We start from the raw sequence: 22968 nt of genomic DNA, 5'->3' as shown, positions 1-22968 counted from the left end.
AGTTTTGAGCGATGTGACGTCTATATATAGTATCTTTCTAGCACGTAGCGAGATGCTTTGGGAACGTTGAGAAAGATACTACGGACCATGGGGCATATATAGAGAAGGCTGTGAGCGATCAAATGAGGCTGTTTGTGTTTATAGTGTGTCTGTTTCACGAATAATCGGATCAAACACCATCATCTCCATTCCAAGAACTTCTGAAATAACTAATTGTATTTTCTTATACATCACAGACATTTTTTTGAAACATTACTAAGCACCTCAGTAATTCTGTTGGTTTATATATAATTTGTACGTAATGGAACGTATATGCTGTAGAAAAACTTTACGGAATGTAGAAAACATTGGTCTCTGCTACGTCAAACCTATCTTCAAATGTTATGTTGAAAATTTGTAAACGATTTTTTTTCATTGCCAGGAGAATAAATGTGTTTCGCTAGTGATTATTTACACTTTTTCGCATAACTGACACCCTGATAAAATCGTTCTAAAATTAAAAATTTAACTCAAACTCCACGGTTCATATGAAAAAATGGATCTAGTTAGGTTCGTTGAATACATGTGCCCCACTTCACCGATTTTCAAAATCGGTCACATTAAAATTAGATTGGTAGTCTAAGTATATTATTTATCACAAAGGGAGACAGATTTTGAGCTTTTATTTTCTGATATGTGCAAAAAAAAAAAAAAAATTAACCGTGGAAGGGTCAACAGCTCGTGCATCCAAGTTGCTGAAAATACACACATCAAAAAAAGTTTTGCATCACCTCGGTTCCGAGAGTTCCGGAACCTGTACAGAAAATTGGAATAGAGATCAACATAAACATCATTTCCGCCCTTTTTATTGATCATGGAAACTGCACATTGCATTTTGTACCACCATACAGCGAGACCTTCAGAGGTGGTGGTCCAGACTGCTGTACACACCGGTACCTCTAATACCTAGTAGCACGTCCTCTTGCATTGATGCATGCCTGTATTCGTCGTGGCAAACTATCCACAAGTTCATCAAGGCACTGTTGGTCCAGATTGTCGCACTCCTCAACGGCGATTCGGCGTAGATCCCTCAGAGTGGTTGGTGGGTCACGTCGTCCATAAACAGACCTTTTCAGTCTATCCCAGGCATGTTCGATAGGGTTCATGTCTGGAGAAAATGCTGGCCACTGTTGTCGAGCGATGTCGTTATCCTGAAGGAAGTCATTCACAAGATGTGCACGATGGGGGCGCGAATTGTCGTCCATGAAGGCGAATGCCTCGCCAATATGCTGCCGATATGGTTGCACTATCGGTCGGAGGATGGCATTCACGTATCGTACAGTCGTTACGGCACATCTCATGACCACCAGCGGCGTACGTCGGCCCCACATAGTGCCACCCCAAAACAGCAGGGAACATCCACTTTGCTGCACTCGCTGGACAGTGTGTTTAAGGCGTTCAGCCTGACCGGGTTGCCTCCAAACACGTCTCCGACGATTGTCTGCTTGAAGGCATATGCGACGCTCATCGGTGAAGGGAACGTTATGCCAATCCTCCGCGTTCCATTCGGCATGTTGTTGGGCCCATGTGTACCGCACTGCATGGTGTCGTGATTGCAGATATCGACCTCGCCACGGACATCGGGAGTAAAGTAGCGTATCATGCAGCCTATTGCGCACAGTTAGAGTCGTAACGCGACGTCCTGTGGCTGCACGAAAAGCATTATTCAACACGGTGGAATTTCTGTCAGGGTTCCTCCGAGCCATAATCCGTAGGTAGCGGTCAACCACTGCAGTAGTAGCCCTTGGGCGGCCTGAGCGAGGCATGTCATCGACAGTTCGTGTCTCTCTGTATCTCCTCCATGTCCGAACAACATCGCTTTCGTTCACTCCGAGACGCTTGGACACTTCCCTTGTTTAGAGCCCTTCCTGGCACAAAGTGACCATGCGGACGCGATCAAACCGCGGTATTGACCGTCTAGGCATGGTTGAACTACAGACAACACGAGCCGTGTACCTCCTTCCTTGTGGAATGAGTGCAACTGATCGACTGTCTGAGCCCCTCCGTCTAATAGGCGCTGCACATGCATGGTTGTTTACATCTTTGGGCGGGTTCAGTGACATTTCTGAAGAGTCAAAGGGACTGTGTATGTGATACAATATCCACAGTCAACGTCTGTCTTCAGGAGTTCTTGGAAGTGCGGGGATGCAAAACTATTTTTGATGTGTGTAATAATATGCAGGATTGAGGCTGTATTAGATGACTATGAGTTTCACTTTGCGAGGGTAAATCTAAGTTGCATGATAATGGAGGTATGAGTAGAAAAATCAAGATATCTTCATAGCGTTTGTTGACTTATGGCCAGCATAAAATGGTGCAAGATGTTTGAAATGCGCAGAGAAATAGGTGTAAGCTACAAAGAAAGAAGGATAATGTAGAATGTGTACAAAACAAAGAGAGCACAATAAGAACCGAAGGCCAAGAGAGAATTGCTGTGATTAAAAATGGCGTAAGTCAAGGATGCAGTCTTTCTCCCCTACTGTTCAACATATACATCGAAGAAGCATTGGCAAAAATAAAATTAAAGCACAGAAGCGGGATTAAAATTAAGGGGAAGAGATATCAAATAAAAGATTCGCTAATGATTTGCTATCCTTTATATAAATGAGGAATTGCAGGTGCTGTAGAATTAAATGATCAATCTACGGGGCACAGAGTACAACTGGGGATAAATCAAAGAAAGACGAAAGTAATGAGGAGTAGAAGATTTGAGAAAAATGTGATAAACTTATCTAAATTGTGGAATGTGTAGTAGAAGTAGCGAAGGAATTGTGCTACTGTGGAAGCTAACGCATAACATATGAAGTAACGTGGGTATAAGAAGCAGAATGGCACAGGCAAAGAACATTCCGCGCTAAATGACGTCTAGTAGTACCAAACATAGAACATTATTAGAAGAAGAAATATCAGAGAATGGATGTCTCGAGGACAGCATTGTATGCGAGTGAATCGTGGACTGTGGAAAAAAGCGGAAAAGAAAAAAAATCGAAGCGTTAGAGATGTGGTTTTACAGAAACGTAGGTATACTGATAAGAAAAATGTTGAGGAGTTGGCCGAAACAAACAGGGAGGTAGGAAGTGGAAAACATGGAGTAGCAACAGGCAGATTGATACGACCTGTGTGAAGACATACAAGACATTCATGGTACTAGAGATAGAAGATCAAAATTTCAGGGGAAGAGAGATTGGAATACATCTATAAAAGAATTGAGGACATTGGGTGTAAGTGCTAGTCCAAGACAATGAGGCTGGTGCAAGTGTTTAAGAGTCAAGGCCTAAATAATATTAATAATAATATTAATAATAATAGTAATAATAATAATAATAATAATAATGATAATAATAAATAACAGGATACCCCAGTCAGAGTTAGATAACATCAAACAACAAATACAACAAATACTGGAACAAAATAATGTGCAATCAGAAGAAGAAGAAAATACAGTAATGGACTCAAACATCCCAGAGCAAACAAACAAAGAACAACACGCACCAATTAAACAATCAGAGGAAAACGAAATCTTAAGGCAGCCACCGGAACAAGCACAAATAGAACACAAAGTGACACAGATATTAGATATAGAAGAAAAATTTCAGCTAACATATATAGAATACAAAGACACAAATGCAGACATTAGACCATTCTTGCATAGACCACCAAATAACCCACAAGTCGAAACAACAATAAAAACTATCAACACAATCATACACAACAAAATAAATGAAAACACAACTATGGAAGAGTTACAACTACTGGTATATATAGGAGCACTCACTACACTAAATATACACACTAGGCAGAGATCAGAACCAACCAACACACAGAAGAAACCCACAAAACCAGCATGGCAACACAGGCTACAGATCAAAATAGAAAAACTGAGAAAAGACATCGGACAGCTAACACAATTTATAAGAAATGAAATCTCGGAAAAAAACGAAAAAGGTTAGGTAAAATCTCACAACAAGAAGCGACAGAGCAATTAGACGAAAAGAAGCAGAAATTACAAGCATTCGCCAAACGACTCAGAAGATACAAAAAAAGTGAAAATAGAAGGAAACAAAACCAAACATTCAACACAAACCAAAAGAAATTTTACCAGACAATAGATAACACACACATTGAAATAAACAATCCACCAAACATAACAGACATGGAACACTTCTGGAGCAACATATGGTCAAACCGGGTACAACATAACAGGCATGCACGGTGGATACAAGCAGAAACAGACACATACAAGATGATACCACAAATGCCTGAAGTGACAATTTTGCAACATGAAGTCACCCAAGCAATTAATTCTACTCACAAATGGAAAGCCCCTGGAAATGATAAAATAGCAAATTTCTGGTTAAAGAAGTTCACCTCAACACATTCACATCTAACTAAATTATTTAACAGTTACATTGCAGACCCAAACACATTCCCTGATACACTTACACATGGAATAACTTATCTGAAACCTAAAGATCAAGCAGACACAGCGAACCCAGCTAAATATCGCCCCATAACATGCCTACCAACAATATACAAAATATTAACTTCAGTCATTAAACAGAAACTAGTGACACATACAACACAGAACAAAATTATAAATGAAGAACAAAAAGGCTTTTGCAAAGGAGCACGAGGATGTAAAGAGCAACTGATAATAGATGCAGAGGTGACATATCAAGCTAAAACTAAACAAAGGTCGCTACACTACGCATACATCGATTACCAAAAAGCTTTTGATAGTATACCCCACTCATGGTTACTACAAATATTGGAAATATATAAAGTAGATCCTAAATTGATACAGTTCCTAAACATAGTAATGAAAAACTGGAAAACCACACTTAATATCCAAACAAATTCAAATAATATCACATCACAGCCAATACAGATTAAGTGTGGAATATACCAAGGAGATTCATTAAGTCCTTTCTGGTTCTGCCTTGCTCTGAACCCACTATCCAACATGCTAAATAATACAAATTATGGTTACAATATTACTGGAACATACCCACACAAAATCACACATTTGCTATACATGGATGATCTAAAACTACTGGCAGCAACAAATCAACAACTCAACCAATTACTAAAGATAACAGAAGTATTTAGCAATGATATAAATATGGCTTTTGGAACAGACAAATGTAAGAAAAATAGCATAGTCAAGGGAAAACACACTAAACAAGAAGATTACATATTGGATAACCACAGCGACTGCATAGAAGCGATGGAAAAAACAGATGCCTATAAATATCTAGGATACAGACAAAAAATAGGAATAGATGATAGAAATATTAAGGAAGAGCTAAAAGAAAAATATAGACAAAGACTAACAAAAATACTGAAAACAGAATTGACAGCAAGAAACAAGACAAAAGCTATAAATACCTATGCTATACCAATATTGACCTACTCATTTGGAGTAGTGAAATGGAGTAACACAGACCTAGAAGCACTCAATACACTTACACGATCACAATGCCACAAATATAGAATACATCACATACATTCAGCAACAGAAAGATTCACATTAAGCAGAAAGGAAGGAGGAACGGGATTTATCGACATAAAAAACCTACATTATGGACAGGTAGACAATTTAAGAAAATTCTTTCTAGAACGAGCAGAAACTAGCAAAATACACAAAGCAATCACCCACATAAATACATCGGCTACACCACTACAATTTCATAACCACCTCTACAACCCTTTAGATCATATAACATCAACAGATACAAAGAAAGTAAATTGGAAAAAGAAAACACTACATGGCAAGCACCCGTATCATCTAACACAGCCACACATCGATCAAGACGCATCCAACACATGGCTAAGAAAAGGCAATGTATACAGTGAGACGGAAGGATTCATGATTGCAATACAGGATCAAACAATAAACACCAGATATTACAGCAAGCATATTATTAAAGATCCCAATACCACAACAGATAAATGCAGACTTTGCAAACAACAAATAGAAACAGTAGATCACATCACAAGCGGATGTACAATACTAGCAAATACAGAATACCCCAGAAGACATGACAATGTAGCAAAAATAATACATCAACAGCTTGTCTTACAACATAAACTTAGAAAGCAACATGTTCCCACATACAAGTATGCACCACAAAATGTACTGGAGAACGATGAATACAAATTATACTGGAACAGAACCATTATAACAGATAAAACAACACCACATAACAAACCTGACATCTTACTCACCAATAAAAAGAAGAAATTAACACAACTAATCGAAATATCCATACCCAATACAACAAATATACAAAAGAAAACAGGAGAAAAAATTGAAAAATACATCCAACTGGCCGAGGAAGACAAGGACATGTGGCATCAAGATAGAGTTGACATTATACCAATTATACTATCAACTACAGGAGTCATACCACACAATATCCACCAGTACATCAATGCAATACAGCTACATCCAAACTTATATATACAACTACAGAAATCTGTAATTATTGACACTTGTTCAATTACCCGAAAGTTTCTAAATGCAATGTAACATATACCGTACAGTTAAAAGGAAGTCACGCTTGATCAAGGTCCGCGTCACCTTCCATTTTTAACCAGACATAACGTCTGAGACAAGAAAGAAATAATAATAATAATAATAATAATAATAATACACTGCCTGACAAAGAAGTGGTGCAACCACGAAGGGAGGAAGAAACTAAATGAAGCTTTACTGATTGAGAGTGTATATGATATTGCAACGGTTACAAAACCTAATCAAATTTAGAAAGATCTAGGCAGTACGAGCCAACTTATCAGTATGACATTGTACCCCCTATTGCCTGATGCATGCGCTGATTCAGTTGGGAAGGGTGTCATAAAGCCGTTGTATCCTCTCCTGAGGCAAGCTGGCCCAGAAATGTTGTAACTGGTACTTGATATCCTGGATACTGGCACTGTAACGCAGGTTACATCCGAACTGGTCGCACACATGATCGATTTTGGACAAATCTGGGGATCTTGCTGGCCACGGGGGGTACCCCAACATCACGCACACAGTTCATAGAGACCCGTGCCACCTGTGGACGAGTATTGTTCTGTTTAACCATGACACAACAATACCACCATCGCATGAGAAGGACGCATGAGGTCGTAGAATGTCCGTGATGTACCCTTGTACCGTCAGAGTTCCCTTAGTCACCAGTCGTGATCTGAAATCATATCCAGTGGCTCCCCACAGCGTCACGCGTGAAGTAACATACTGTGCCTCTCCAGAACACTGGATGAATGGGACCTTTCTCCAGGTCGCCACCCTACTCGCCGATGATGATCATCCGGGGTAGTGCAGAACCGCAGTTCGTCGCTTAACACAAAGCCACGTCATTCATCAGCAACTCATGATTCCCGGTCACAGCACGATTTTAAACGCAGCCGTTTGCGAGGCAGCCTACGCATGGGACGTTAATTCCTTAGAACAGTGGTCGTCAAACTTCTTTGCTGAAGGGCCAATACTGCCTTCGTGAGGAGGCACAGCGGACGCATCTGTACCAATCTTATTGTTAATAGTTGGTAACCTGCAGAAATTGGTATGTTACGAGCCCCCAATAGACTAGCTGTAGTAAGACTGTGATATATTGGCCTTTTGGCCGCCGGCCCCTAAGTACTGATAGTTAAAAGTCGGCACCATTCGAAACACGTGGTGTTAACTGTTCTAAATGCTAAACAGAATGCACAAAATACTACTAGAACCAGCTGACCAAATAGAAGAACTGAACACCATCAAAGCAATTGCTTACAATAATGGTTACAATCCAAAATTAATAGATGAACTAAACTCTAAGATAAATCCCCACATAACCAAATGCAATAACAAAACAGCATTAAAGAATACCACAACACAGCCAAAAGAAAAATGTGTAAGCTTGCCATTTGTAGGAAAGCTGTCATATAAAATAGCAAACCTGTTCCAAGGAACAGATATCAAAATCCGCTACTATACAAGTAACAAAATGGAGGATAAAGCTATCCATAACATTAAAAATAATACCAAACCGTACAATCAATCAGGAATATACAAACTTAACTGCAACTCATGTCCAAAAACATACATAGGCCAAACAGGGAGAAACTTCAACATACGGTTTCGAGAACACATGGATGCTCTTCGCTTAAAAAACTTAAATCCACATTCGCCAAACATGTAGCAGAAGAAATACATTAAGTAACAGACATATCCCATAACCTACAAGTTCTCCACCTAGTCAACAAAGGAAAAAGAATTAACCTCGTAGAAGAAATCGGAATTTATTCATATAAACATGCATCCCCTTCTGACATACTTAACGACCAAACAGAGCTACCAAACCGAATATTTCTGAAAAACTTCCACACTCTACTTATCAAACCACTTACTAAGCACAATCAAGAAATAACGTAATCTAATATAAACCCAACAAATGCATGTAATAATATACAACATAAAAATCTGAATTCTAAAATCTTAATTCTATCTTTGTTATATTGTAAATGTATGAATTACTGCTTTGTATAAATGTGTTATGTTAGTTTATTATCTTCAATACTGCCAAAAAAAAAATGTATACATCGTACTTAGAATACTTCTATCACCCAAGTCAATGTTTAGAACACAGTAGCTTATCTTAGAACCTCAAAACTTTCGTAAAATATAACTCTGTCCATAGATAAACCGCTTGTATGTGAACAAAAACTGTCAGTCGACAACATGGCGGATAACGCAGTGCGCCTGTGTAAAATACGGGACAAAAAGTGTTTGTGTTGTTGCAAAAAAGAAGAAAAGCCAAGAAAAAACAAGGAGAGGAGAATGTAAGTAAAATGAACAACTGATAGTGCGTAACTTTAAACTCGCGAAATTGAAGTAAATGATTGGAATCGTTGCTTTTGCACAGGCCAGCCGCAGGAGCCAAACTGCTGTCGAGATTGTACCACTGTAGAAACTGAAGATACATGTAATTTGCCAGCTGAAGATGGGTGCAAACCCGAAATGCATATTGGCATAAATAAAAACGCATTAAAAAGTGGCTGGTTGCTATATTTTTATCGTGAAATATTATCCACGGCCACGGAGCTCAACAGTCCAAATAAAATGGACAAATTGTTATTAACTGTTCTCTGTCTCAGATTGCTGCCTCACTCAGCGACCCAAAGTTATGACAACTTAAACGTCTGACGAAGAGTTCTTGTGTTGTCAGTGCGAGCAGATAATTGATTAATAACAGTAATTGTCTTACAGTTAACACGTTGACGCCGGCCCTGATAAGTGTCTTTCTCGCTGTCGGACGGCGCGCGTATCCGCACTTTACTGCATCTGGCGGCACTGCTTTTCGTGTTTGTCGTCGTGGGGCGGCGGTCGTATTCAAACGCCCGAGGCAACTATTTTAATGCACTGGCCTTTACCAAAATAACTACAAATTGTGCGATATCTCATTTGTTCTGAAAGCTTTCTCGTTGAAAGGTAACAGAAAATAATTGTATTGACAGCCGTTCGTTGCGCCTGGTTGTTAGGTAAATAAATTATACGCTATTGTTGTCCTGGCAGCATAATTGGCAGAAAATTGAGGCTAAGCGACCTGCCGCTCAATCTGCGTTGCCGTTTGCGGAGAATCGTGTTAGCGGCGGCACAATTATAGACTACAAATGGACTTACACCACTTTCAGTATAATGAGTCTGCACTTCATTGCGCGAGTGTTAGTGTTTAAAACCATTAGTACGAAGAGCTGCCAGAGATAATGAACGGACAGTTTGACAGAACGTGAAAACCAAGTGTCTTTGCAGTTTCTTGTTGAATTATATTCATACTGGTTCATACTGAACCATGAAGTTAGTTTCTTTTACCTCCACCAGGCTCCTCTTCAAACATCTATTCGCTGTTACAACTTCGTGCTGGAATATATATATATATATATACTCTTGACGTTTGTTCATCCTGACGATCAGTTGCGTCAAATAATAAGATCGATCTCTCTCTCTCTCTCTCTCTCTCTCTCTCTCTCTCTCTCTCTCTCTCTCACACACACACACACACACACACACACACACACACACACACACACACACACACACGAATATGAGTTTACATTTCCGTGAGAGTATCTTTTGCTCCATAGCTCTCATCTTTAGACCACCAAATCAAAATTACACCATATCTGAAAAAATGTGTCATGAGTGTACAATTTTTTTCCACGAATACTGGCAAATTTCGTTGAGTAGTGAGCTAATAATATTGCATTAACGCAGTATATTTACGAATGTAAAGTCTACTTTATCTTCCTGTCGACGTTGAAATTATTAGAGACTTAGAGACCAATGGAATTCAGCAAGGCTGAGATAGGAAATCTGTGTTTTTGTCAGGGGAACCATTCTGACATGTGCAAGTTTAGGGAAACCACGGTTTATCTATCTTTATCAGTGCCGGATAGGGATAAGCTTTTTTATCTCGAATATGAGTCCAATGTCAAACAACACATCATTGTGGTATACAGAAAATAAAACCGAAAATAGCAACCACACGCGCTGGTGTCTCGTATTGGGAGAAATTGCTATTTAGTGAAAACGTAAGTGGAATATGTTATTTATAAGTTCCGTGGATCATATTTGCGATTTATTGTTGTGATAAGGAACTAGCCAGTTGTATAATTATACATGGTCATTTGTAAGTATCTCCATGGTTTCAGAAGACCGCTGCGTAAAAATTGTGAGACATACAGAAAATACCTTGTAATTGTGACGTCCAGTCACGCGGGAAGAATGCGACCATACTACAAACCGAGAGGAGTACTGCACAGTTGCTGTATTGGTCACTAAATAAGAAGCCACCAGCTGATAAAACAGTGATTTTATTTGATACGTTTCGGGTAGGACCCATCATCAAACCAGAAATACACAGAAAATAGCAGAAAATGTAAGTATTCAAAAAATATACAAGCGTATGAAACTACGAGTATCTTCAAAATTAAATATCTGAATCACACATCTTTAACATCTTTGTGGTAAGATATAGAGGATGACAATTATTGAACTATATGAAATAAAATCGTCATAACTTCTGAACGGTTTGCGTTAGGACGTTTAAACTGCACGATTGACCACGGGGCATGATGGGAATTAGTATGGTTTGGTTTAGCGATGAAGCCCCCTTTCATTTGGATGGGTTCATGAATAAGCAAAGTTGGTGCGGCTGGGTGACTGAGAATCCGCATTTCGCGATCGAGGAGTCTCTTCACCCTCAACGAGTGACTCTGTGGTGTGCAATGTCTAGTCACAGAATAATCGGTGCGATATTCCTTGATGGCACGGTGACTACCGAACGGTACGTGAAGGGGTTTGGAAAATGATTTCATTCCCTTATCCAAAGGGACCGTGATTTCGACAAGATGTGGTTCATGCAAGACAGAGCTCGACGCCGTCGACGCAGGAGAGTGTTTGATATCCTGGAGGAGCACTTTGGGGACCGCAGTCGGATCTGGGGTGCCCAGAGGCCATTGGCATGGGCCTCGATTGGCCGCCATATTCTCCGGATCTGAACACGTGCGACTCCTTTTTGTGGGCTATATGAAAGACGAGGTGTACAGCAATAACCCCAAAAACCTTTGCTGAGCTGTAAACAGCCATTCAGGTGGTTATCGGCAGCATCGATGTTCAACACTTCAACGGGTCATACAGAATTTCGCTATTCGTCTGCGCCACATTATCGCCAATCATAGCAGGCATATCGAACATGTCATAACCTAAATCTGAATATCTGTAGTGACGTTTACATGTTGAATAAAGTGTGTGCACGCCATAGTTTGTAACTAATTTACTTTTTTTTCATGTAGTACAATAACTGGTGCCTTATATGAAGACAGTAGGGTCTATGTGACAAACAAAACAGTCATGACAGACTAACTGACTAGCTACAACACAATAAGCATGAAGATAATTTAAGCCACCAGAGGATGGAGATGAATACAAAAGTAGCCTCACGTAACGAGAAAAGCACATTTTTTTCCTTTCTCGTAAGAAATATAATATACTAAGTTAAACATTTACTGAAGTCTACAAAGTGTGAATAATAAAATGAACGAAGAATAGAAATTCACAGTTACAGAAAAGATATCATCGCTGAGAAAGACGTACATATAATCTGACAGATAAACAGAATAAACATTCCAGAACAGTTACATAAATTCAAACTCTAAAAACAAAGTCTCAAAAATAAAACAAGTGAATAACAACAGTTTTAAAAGGAACAATAAAATATAAATAATTAAAGCACTCGTAAGACAGGGCAAGGACTTAAACCTTCGCACGATTAGGTGAGGGAAACCGTGCAAGTGAAACTCGTTAAAAGCTAAAACTCATAATTTAATAATAAAAGACCATAGCAACGCAATGGGGAATAGAAGACCTAATATAATTTCCAAAACAGTTAGGCTAAGTGGTAACAACAACATATTCGGTACATGGGTATTAATTATAATATTAGATGTCAAGGATGCCGGGGAGTCGAACGGTCAAGATGAGGGGCTCTACCCGAAACGCGTCAAATAAAATGATTTATAAGCTGGTTGCATCTTATTTAATGACCAATACAGCAGTTGTGCAATACGCCTACTGATACAGAAAATAGACGGGTAGTGGATAGAGCATCTCTCCACGTCCTTTACTCGCATTGCTAGTGCTCAATATGGGCAACGCCGGTGACGTCGCAAACGTCAATTCGTGTTTGCGATTAACTGAAGTCGCTGACACGAATTGCCTGGTGAGGCGTTACAGCAGCCAGCTGTGTAAATCTGTTCACTGTGTTGCGTAACTGTAGGCGCGAACTAATTCAGTGTGACAACACGGAGCGGATGATTTACCTACATGTTTTGAAATGCCTGCCCCGTAATGCACCTCGCCACGGCTCGTATTTTGAATCTCAATATGGAGATATGCTCTTGCCATTGATGTGTACCATTTTTTGACTTCTGAAAACCCAGGGGTACTTACGAATAACCAAGTAGTATCTCTCTCTCTCTCTCTCTCTCTCTCTCTCTCTCTCTCTCTCACACACACACACACACACACACACACACACACACACACACACACACACACACACACACACACACGCACGCACGCACGCGCGCGCGCGCGCGCGCGCTCGGGATGGGAAGAACGAACTGGTTTTAAACCTACACCGTTATTTTAGTTCCGAATAAGCGGTATTTTTCGGTATTTGTTTGATCTTGATTATAACAGGTATTTTCATTTTTTAGTGATAACTGGCTACAAAAACTATATGTCAGTGTGCCATAAGAGTGGTACTAAAATGTTTGGTTTTCAAATAAAACTTTTTCTAAAAACGAGTTTTGTAATATATCAAATGAAACACCTTTCAGCTGTCTAATTTCCGAACTTATTTTATTTCTCTACTAGTTTCGGCGATTTACTACGCCATCTTCAGATTCCCGAACGACGTGCAGGAAGATTCCAGCCTCGGTTTCGCTCGAAATAGGGGCCATGATGCAAATACTGGTATCTGTAGATTTCTGCTTGATACAGCGATCACTTCAACCATCATCTGCCGAATTTTGATGATGGTCGAAGTGATCGCTGTATCAAGCAGAAATCTCCAGACACCAGTATGCGTTTGCTGGCCCCTATTTTGACCGCAACCGAGGCTGGGTTCTTCCTACATGTCAGTCGGGGATCCTGATGATGGCGTAGTAAATCACCGATACTGATAGCCAAACAAAATAACAGTTCGGAAATTAGATGGCTGAAAAACATCTGATTTTATATCCTGTACTAAACAGCCGAGTCCCGCATCCTTCTCTGAAAAAATGGACATACAGAGTTTTATAGGGAGCTCTGTGGATTCTGAAAGATTATACACTACGGGCTATTAAAATTGCTACACCAAGAACAAATGCAAATGATAAACGAGTGTTCATTAGACAAATATATTATACTAGAACTGACATGTGATTACATTTTCACGCAATTTGGGTGCATAGATCCTGAGAAATCAGTACCCAGAACAACCACCTCTGGCCGTAATAACGGCCTTGATACGACTGGGCATTGAGTCAAACAGAGCTTGGATGCTGTGTACAGGTACAGTAGCCCATGCAGCTTCAACACGATACCACAGTTCATCAAGAGTAGTGACTGGCGTATTGTGACGAGCCAGTTGCTCGGCCACCATTGATCAGACGTTTTCAGTTGGTGAGAGATCTGGAGAATGTGCTGGCCAGGGCAGCAATCGAACATTTTCTGTATCCAGAAATGCCTGTACAGGACCTGCAACACGCGGTCATGCATTATCTTGCTGAAATGTAGGGTTTCGCAGGGATCGAATGAAGGGTAGAGCAACGGATCGTAACAAATCTGAAATGTAACGTCCACTGTTCAAAGTGCCGTCAATGCGAACAAGAGGTCACCGAGACGTGTAACCAATGTCACCCCTTACCATCCCGTCGGGTGATACATCAGTATGGCGATGACGAATACACGCTTCCAAAGTGTGTTCACCGCGATGTCGCCAAACACGGATGCGACCATCATGATGCTGTAAACAGAACCTGGATTCATCCGAAAAAATGTCGTTTTGCCATTCGTGCACCCAGGTGCAGCGTCAAGGGTAACCGCAGCCATGGTCTCCGAGCTGATAGTCCATGCTGCTGCAAACGTCGTCGAACTGTCCGTGCAGATGGTTGTTGTCTTGCAAACGTCCCCATCTGTTGACTCAGGCATCGAGACGTGGCTGCACGATCCGTTACAGCCATGCGGATAAGATGCCTGTCATCTCGACTGCTAGTGATACGAGGCCGTTGGGATCCAGCACGGCGTTCCGTATTACCCTCCTGAACCCACCAATTCCATATTCTTCTAACAGTCATTGGATCTCGACTAACGCGAGCAGCAATGTCGCGATACGATAAACCGCAATCGCGGTAGGCTACCGTCCGACCTTTATCAAAGTCGGAAACGTGATGGTACGCATTTCTCCTCCTTACACGAGGCATCACAACAACGTTTCACCAGGCAACACCGGTCAACTGCTGTTTGTGTATGAGAAATCAGTTGGAATCAAAATGGTTCAAATGGCTCTGATCACTATGGGACTTAACATCTGAGGTCATCAGTCCCCTAGACTTAGAAAATTTTCACGTCAATTCACAGTTGGGAATGGATAGTGAGTCTACAGTGGAACATTCAGTACACGTTAAATTAAATTACACCCAGCGCAAGTGCTGTCAACGTTACCCGTTTCCTTATTACCAAACTGTTTTCAGAAAGTATATGCGATTCTTTCCTTGCAACTGCAGTGTCTCTGGAGCGTAAATGTTGGTGGAACACTTAAAACTTGCGACAGAAGACTGATCACCAACAACGTAGATGAAGATGTGGAACACAGCCATATGCCTCCAGTGTATAATTAACAGCTAAGAGGCGTATGCTTGAAGCGAAGACATTGATTCCCTGATCGGAAACCGTACGCAAGAACCTGTGCTACGTTTGATGCCCAAATTTAAGTGGTGAAAACTTTTCCGATTATTAATATTCGAAGCAGCGCTCTCCTGGTTCAACCCTACTCACTGTCATGCTTTAGTGACCCCGAATACGAAGGCTGTGTGGAATATGGCACAAGGGGATAAGAGCACAATACACAATGGTTCAGGTTTACTGTTAACTACAGACTGCAAGAGAACCCAGCTGTCAGGATTAATACCACGGGCACTAGCACTGTTGACACACTAAAAGGGACACGCCGTGCCTTGTGACAAATTCATTTTAGCAAGGAGATCTTTGAGGTTATCTGGCTGTCTCTGCTCCTTAGCTTTAGATATTTGCCTTGAAGTAACTGTTCTTTAGCACCACCCAGAAGGCACTTGTGACTTGTGCATTGTCGCGGACGCGAGCAGTCATTGCCCCGCCCCACGCCACTGACCTCCACACTCCACAATGCCTGAAACTGCCCCTTGCATTCAGAAGAAACCCCGTGGATTCGACCAGTGTCGGGCAATTTGGACTACCCTGAACCGCATCCGAACGGGCCATGGAAGATTTGCAGACACTCTCCACAAGTGAGGCAATTTTCATCACCATCGTGTGACTGTTGTGCGGAACGACAGACAGTTTCTAATGTTATATGAACATAATCCCGCACGTGCTTAGAAGTATCCTTTTGAAGATTTGCTGACAACGACGAGTGGTGTGATAACATACGTAAAAGACCCTTATATCCGTATATAGCTGTTGTCATTTGTGTTGTTTTATGCTGAGGACCTGTGTTTAAATTTTGACATACAGTAGCTTTGTAATCTTTCTATATGTATTGCAATACATTAAATAAAGACACGCCATGCTGTCTTTGGCTCTTCACATGGAGTGCTGTACCCTTCCAAGTTCTGCAACGATGTAATACCGCACCTTTTTGGGGGCGGCACTTCTATTTTCACCTCGGCAGTCCGGTATTTAAGTTCGGGAAATGGAAAATTAAATACTGTTAAGCGTAGAACAACCTAATCACATCCTGCTTCTTTTATGCAATGTTCGCTTTCTACTATCTAAAGTAGTTATTTGTCAAATCTATTTTGCGTCCATGCAACAATGGCCTGAAAGTAGTCTAGAACTGCAGTCATGGACTGTGCGGCTGGTCCCGGTTGAGGTCCGAGCCCTCTCTCGGGCATGGGTGTGTGTGTGTGTGTGTGTGTGTGTGTGTGTGTGTGTGTGTGTGTGTGTGTTTGTCCTTAGGATAATGTAGGTTAAGTAGTGTGTAAGCTTAGGGACTGATGACCTTAGCAGTTAAGTCCCATAAGATTTCACACAGTAGTCTAGAAGAGTTACCTTTAACCTTCAAATGGTTCTGAGCACTATGGGACTCAACATCTGAGGTCATCAGTCCCCAAGAAAATAGAACTACTTAAACCTAACTAACCTAAGGACATCACACGCACCCATTTCGAACCTGCGACCGTAGCGGTCGGTCGGTTCCAGACCGAAGCGCCTAGAACCGCTCGCCCACTGCGGCCGGCGTCTTTAATCTTCAGTTCATTTGTTGCTCAGCATTGTCTTCTAAAAGCCACTGTCTATAGTTAAGCTACTGATAGTAAGGCATGCCTTTCCAGAAATAAGGTAAAGTTCGATCTGGGAAACCTGAAGTATATTCAGTCTTTGAACGTTCCCGATTTGAAAATCTAATGTTGTCCAATGTTCAACTCTACCAAGCGTAATCATTATTGGCCGGTTAGTTAAAAAGTATATTTGTACGCCCCAAAACTGGAAAGATTTACTGCTCCGCTTCTCACAAAAACTTATACGAAATATGAGATACGCTAATCTGCTAGTCACCTTGTCTAATTATAAAAATATCACTCGAAACAGTCAGTTGTGTCAACTTCTATAATGGCTAGCGCGCACGCTTGATTTTTTTGACCGTGCCAAAATTATTTCCGGCAATGTCACGAGTATATATATATATATATATATATATATATATATATATATATATATATATATATATATTCGTGACAGCCATCCTTCGTGAGTGCATTCCATTTTGGTGACGTATGTATATATATATATATATATATATATATATATATATATATATATATATAAGATCCAAGCGTCATTTGTTAATATGGATTTTGAAGAGACTGATATTATTTGCGAACTCGTGAGAGCAAAGATAAAGAATAGCGAGTACGCACTCTTTGGAATGACTGGCCAATAAGAGGTAAGTTTTACACAATGGTTCATAAACTTCAACAACCTTCAAAGAATTTTTTTCAGTATTTTCGGATGAGTGTAGTACGTTTTAAGTAATTATGAGTATTTCGCATTTTATCTGCTTACCATACAAAAATGCGAACATGAAACTGTCCGTCCCAGCTAAACAAGTTGTCCGGGCACTCAAAAATATTATCTGACTGATTTCTTCCCATCCGTTGATTTTCGTATTTGTTCAAACCATCCTTCAAATTTTTGTTGCCATGTTCTTCTACACTGAAGAGCCAAAGAAACTGGTAAACATGTCTAAATGTGCAGCAATTTGCGGAAGGGTTACACTTCTGTCACCTTGAACGATTTTTTTCAGTCATTGTTGGTTCCGTTCTTGCAGGATCTTTTCTCTGACGCAGCGGTGTCGGAGATTTGATGTTTTACTGGATTCTTGATATTCACGGTACACACGTGAAATAGTACGTAAAATTCCCACTTCATCGCTTCCTCGGAGATGCTGTGTCCCATCGCTCATTCGCCGACTATAGCACCACGTTCAACCTCACTCAAATCTTGAGAACCTGCTATTGTAGCAGCAGTAACCGATCTAACAACTGCTCCAGACACTTGTTTTATATAGGCGTTACCGCAGCGCCGTATTTGAATACCCATGCCCGTACCAGTTCCTTTGGCGCTTCATTGTATAAGAATAGCATTATCTCCATCGTCTTTGTGCACAGTCACATTGTGCAAAGACGTTAATGCCATGTTTGTGTGTCATTGTGTTGGGAAGCGGAGAATGGATGTAATGTGACAATTTTGTCACCCTTGCACGCACGGCTATCAAATCTTGGCAGCGCAGTGACAATTTTGCACGGGCTTGTACGCGAGTTGACAGGCAAGTATCTCCCGGCTGTCACGTCATAGGATGCGCGCATCTACGCATATATTCACAGACTGGGCGAGAGTGACGAAACAGTCACGGTGAGAAAAATCACCCACGCGGGCGAGCCCTAAAAGATCCGCATTGCCCTTTCTACAATACGACGTTTACCAGCAAACAGCCATACGGGGGCGCGTAGTTATAATTTCTATAATAACTTTATACAGACGAGCGCGGACTTAATGCGGAGATTGTTCGGAACAGAATGGACGACTGCTCCACAACGAAACAAATATCGGCCGTGGGAGCGGGTGTCTGGTGGAACAAACAGTTTTCTCGCAGTGTGTTCTCTACTCGAGGCTAGGAAAGGCCCCTCGCGTCATATAACAATCTAAATAGCTCTTCCAACTGGCTATCGAAGTTAGTGCCAAAATTTTCCGTAGTACAGTGCGATTTTCTTGACACTAATTCCTCGTTTTCTTGGCCGCCTCCCGTGTATCGCGGGTCGGCATTTTGTTATAGGTTTGGGTAAGTTAGTTTTACAGGGCGTCCGGATGCCCTTCTGTGGCCAGGACAGGAAGTAATGTAGCAGTTGTCTAATTATTTCATAGTAAGCGTTCGAATGAAAGTGACTATGATTATTTGTTCATCTCGCGCGCGCGCGCACACACACACACACACACACACACACACACACACACACACACACACACACACACACACACACACACACACGTCACCCTGTTTAAATAGTTATCCCACATGTAATATCAGAGCTACGTTAACTGCACAGATATATATGTGCCATTAATATTCTATCGTCGTGTTCAGTGGATAATAATGAAAGAGGTTTGTTCTCATGCGCTGCGTAAGAGTTTGTTGAACAAAATACTGGAAAGGTTTTGCTAGTAATCTTGTTTTAAGGTTTAACCCATCCTGATTTCATTTTACATTGTTTCCTGAAATCAATTACGACGAGATATTTTCTGCAACGTGAACACTACCAATCCTTTTCTCCATTCTTATCGTCTAATGGACTAGTATTCCGTCTCTGACGACTTCAGTCTCTAAGGAATTTTATACCCTATAGCCTTCTTTCCTTTGAAATTTAGCTCGTTTTATTTTCGATGTTGAGTTGTGCATGACGGGTTTTGGAGTCATCCACATGTTTTCGTCAAGCCGTCGAAAACGGTCTGATGTGTTTGTTGGTTATATGTTGAAACCAAAAGCCTCTTAGCGCTCGCTTACTAAATGACTGTAGAATGTTATAGTCTTGTTAATGTTGAAACAGGCCAACCTAGAGTCTCTGTGTGACAGTGGCATTGAAACTTTCAGTGTAGGCCTCCTTTTTTTAGAATTAGTTTTTACGCGGTTTTCTCAACTCCGGCAGGTCACTGGTTTGAACAATAACACTCATTTTTAGCACTTATTTTCCTCAGGATGCGTTTCGGGCTTTCAGCAGCCTTCAGCGGGCTTAATGTTGTTACGTAGTTGACTCCTTTATTTCGACTATACTTCGAATACTGCATCTGATTTTAATGCTGTAATCTATAATTTCTTCTTACATTTCCAAGCAAATGCTATACATACCAGGTTACCACTTGAAATACTATAAAGTATCTGCCATGTGGTCTGCTTATGTGCACGTTTCCGTCGGCAACTTCGGCTGCAATCAAATAACATTTTAGTTTCTAAGCAGAAACAGTATAAGAAAAGCACAATACCCGAGCACTAGTATTTGTTCAATGTGTGCAACAGGTGCTTAGTGGCGGAAGAAGGAAGTATTGAAGGTAGTACGACAGATATCTGCCGCATTCATAGTGCAGTTCCTCGTACAACACGATGATTATGCAAATACATTTAATCCATTTGGAAAATGATGAAATCTCTAAACTCTTCATACAAAAATATAGCGCCAGAAATAATTGGTCCCTACGTTTCTTATGGATTTAATAATGTCGCTGTCAATCGCCTCAGTTCCTGCATGAATTTTGGACAGTTAATAGTTGCAACGCGTAAGTTTATTAAAAATCAGAAACATGTTTGAGTACCTCAATGACCTACTTTGAAAGACTCTAGGTCAACACCTGTGTTAAGTAACTTACTCTGAAGAGCCAAAACATTTTAACAACTGTCCACCGCGACAATGAAACTTGTCTGGTGGTGTTGTGACACAAAACTCTAGCATCTTAAAATCCAGTTTTACGGAGTGACCGCAATTTGTTCATCTTTTGTTGCAGTTATATACAACTGGCGTGGTGATACGAGGTACGGCTTGCCACTGGAAATCGGCGAAACAGTACAGATACTAGAAGAATGTGGCGGTAAGTAATGAATTACTATGTCCACAATATTTCTGTTTACTACTGATCATTGTTTACCGGAGATGTTGCACCAGGTCGAAATAGTACTACAAAGCAGTGTATTAACCGCATCAGCAACGGCCTCAGACACCCGCTCGCCGTTTCGATTTGTATTGTATTGTATTGTATTGTATTTTATTTTGCCCTCGCCATTTTTGTCTTACACTTATAAAATCGACCAAATGGAAAGAGAGAGATAGTCATAGCTACTAGCTCTTTAATATTATATCATGAGCTAAATTTATTTTAATTAACTATGTTCCATTACCAATGATTATGTCCAACATTGAGAATGTACGTCGACGATTTGGTGCTAGTTTCCACTGCAGAATTTTGACATATGCAACTGTTCATTAAAGTCAATGTAATCCATATAATCATCAGATGAAGAGCATAATTTCTTGCAAATACGAATCATTTCTTTTTTAAAGTCAGTACCGCCATTAGACTTTTTTTTATTTGCAGTGTTACATTTACACGATCATTATTTCGGCTTTAAAGTGCCATTATCAAGTGTTTTAATGTTATACAGTGCCTAAGACGGCATACTGTTGTATTTAAAATACACTATTAGACACATCGTCTAAGGGTCAATATTTCTGATAAAAACCAGTTTATGTGGGCACCTCTTATCAAGTATTGCGACAAGTGTCCAGCACCAGACACTCGTGAATCCCCTGAAAATACACCATCGCCACACCTTTCCCTCGAAATTTACGCTGGAACACTTCATCTCTTCGTGCCTGACAATATGTCAGCCCACCACAAACTGACAATTATCGTTTTGTTTTATATGACCCAATGTAAGTTACATAATTGTATCTTACATTCCCGCCGGCCGCTGTGGCCGAGCGGCTCTAGGCGTTTCAGTCTGGAACCGCGCGACCGCTACGGTCGCAGGTTCGAATCCTGCCTCGGGCATGGATATGTGTGATGTCCTTAGGTTAGTTAGGTTTAAGTAGTTCTAAGTTCTAGGGGACTGATGACCTCAGATGTTAAGTCCCATAGTGCTCAGTGCCATTTCTTACATTCCGCATTGAATAAACTTCAAAGTAGCTGAATTTTTTGGTTCATATATTTCTGAAAAAAAAAAAAAGATTCATCTCTGTGCAAGTTCCAAATCCTATAATTGAGTATTTTTTGCACTACTATGTGGAAAAAAAAGTTGTTGGAAGATTTGTAGAAACATTTTGCAAAGTAAAACTAGTGTGGTTATGGACACTATAGTGAAAAACAGATTTTCAAAAATAAATATATATTCACGGGCATAATCAGTAAATAACTTAAGCTTATCGGTTTTTAGGGCGTAAGTCATCGCGAGAACGTAAAATGTTGTCACTGCATATTCGGCAGGTGCGCTTTAACTGCCTCTGAGCACTATGGGACTTAACTGCTGAGGTCATCAGTCCCCTAGAACTTAGAACTACTTAAACCTAACTAACCTAAGGACATCACACATATCCATGCCCGAGGCAGGATTCGAACCTGCGACCGTAGCGGTCGCGCGGTTCCAGACTGAAGAGCCTATAACCTCTCGGTTACCACGGCCGGCTGTGCACTTTAACTCTGAAGATTACTGTTGAAACCGGTAATAGTGGGAAATTTCTTGGTGATTGTGTCGGTGAAGAAACGTTTTGAGGAATGTTTCCATTTTCTTTCCTTTTAAGAAAATGGTTTCTCGAGCATTTATTTTTGTATCCACAAAATGAAGAGGCGACATTGTAGGAAGAACCGTAGGACCATATCAGGAAAACTAAATATGTGAAATTTTCGAGTCGCACATACTCTATGTATAGCAAGCAGTTTATCAACGTTCGTTTGTTTTAAAACGTGGGAATAGACGAAAACTAAGAATTTGCAGTGTTTCATGTAGATGAAAGCAGATATCCTGTGATGACGAATTCATGGGCGCGTATCTAGCACAGGAACTGTAGTTAACAGGCGAGGCCGCAGCAGACCGTGTTGCG

The 22968-nt window shown here is 40.6% G+C and overlaps 1 protein-coding gene across 1 annotated transcript in view; it reads left to right on the top strand.

Moving 5' to 3' along the window:
• Positions 1-22968, top strand: part of LOC126470030 (dedicator of cytokinesis protein 3) — a 1043796-nt gene that overhangs the window by 188951 nt on the left and 831877 nt on the right. The window contains exon 2 of the mRNA XM_050097517.1: positions 20879-20962. Coding sequence (XP_049953474.1) covers positions 20879-20962 — 84 coding nt within the window. The remainder of the gene's footprint in view (positions 1-20878; positions 20963-22968) is intronic.

Source organism: Schistocerca serialis, chromosome 3 (assembly GCF_023864345.2).
Source record: "Schistocerca serialis cubense isolate TAMUIC-IGC-003099 chromosome 3, iqSchSeri2.2, whole genome shotgun sequence".
Taxonomy (NCBI): domain Eukaryota; kingdom Metazoa; phylum Arthropoda; class Insecta; order Orthoptera; family Acrididae; genus Schistocerca; species Schistocerca serialis.
The sequence above is the reverse complement of the archived record's forward strand: the minus strand, read 5'-3'. Positions and strand labels throughout refer to the sequence as shown.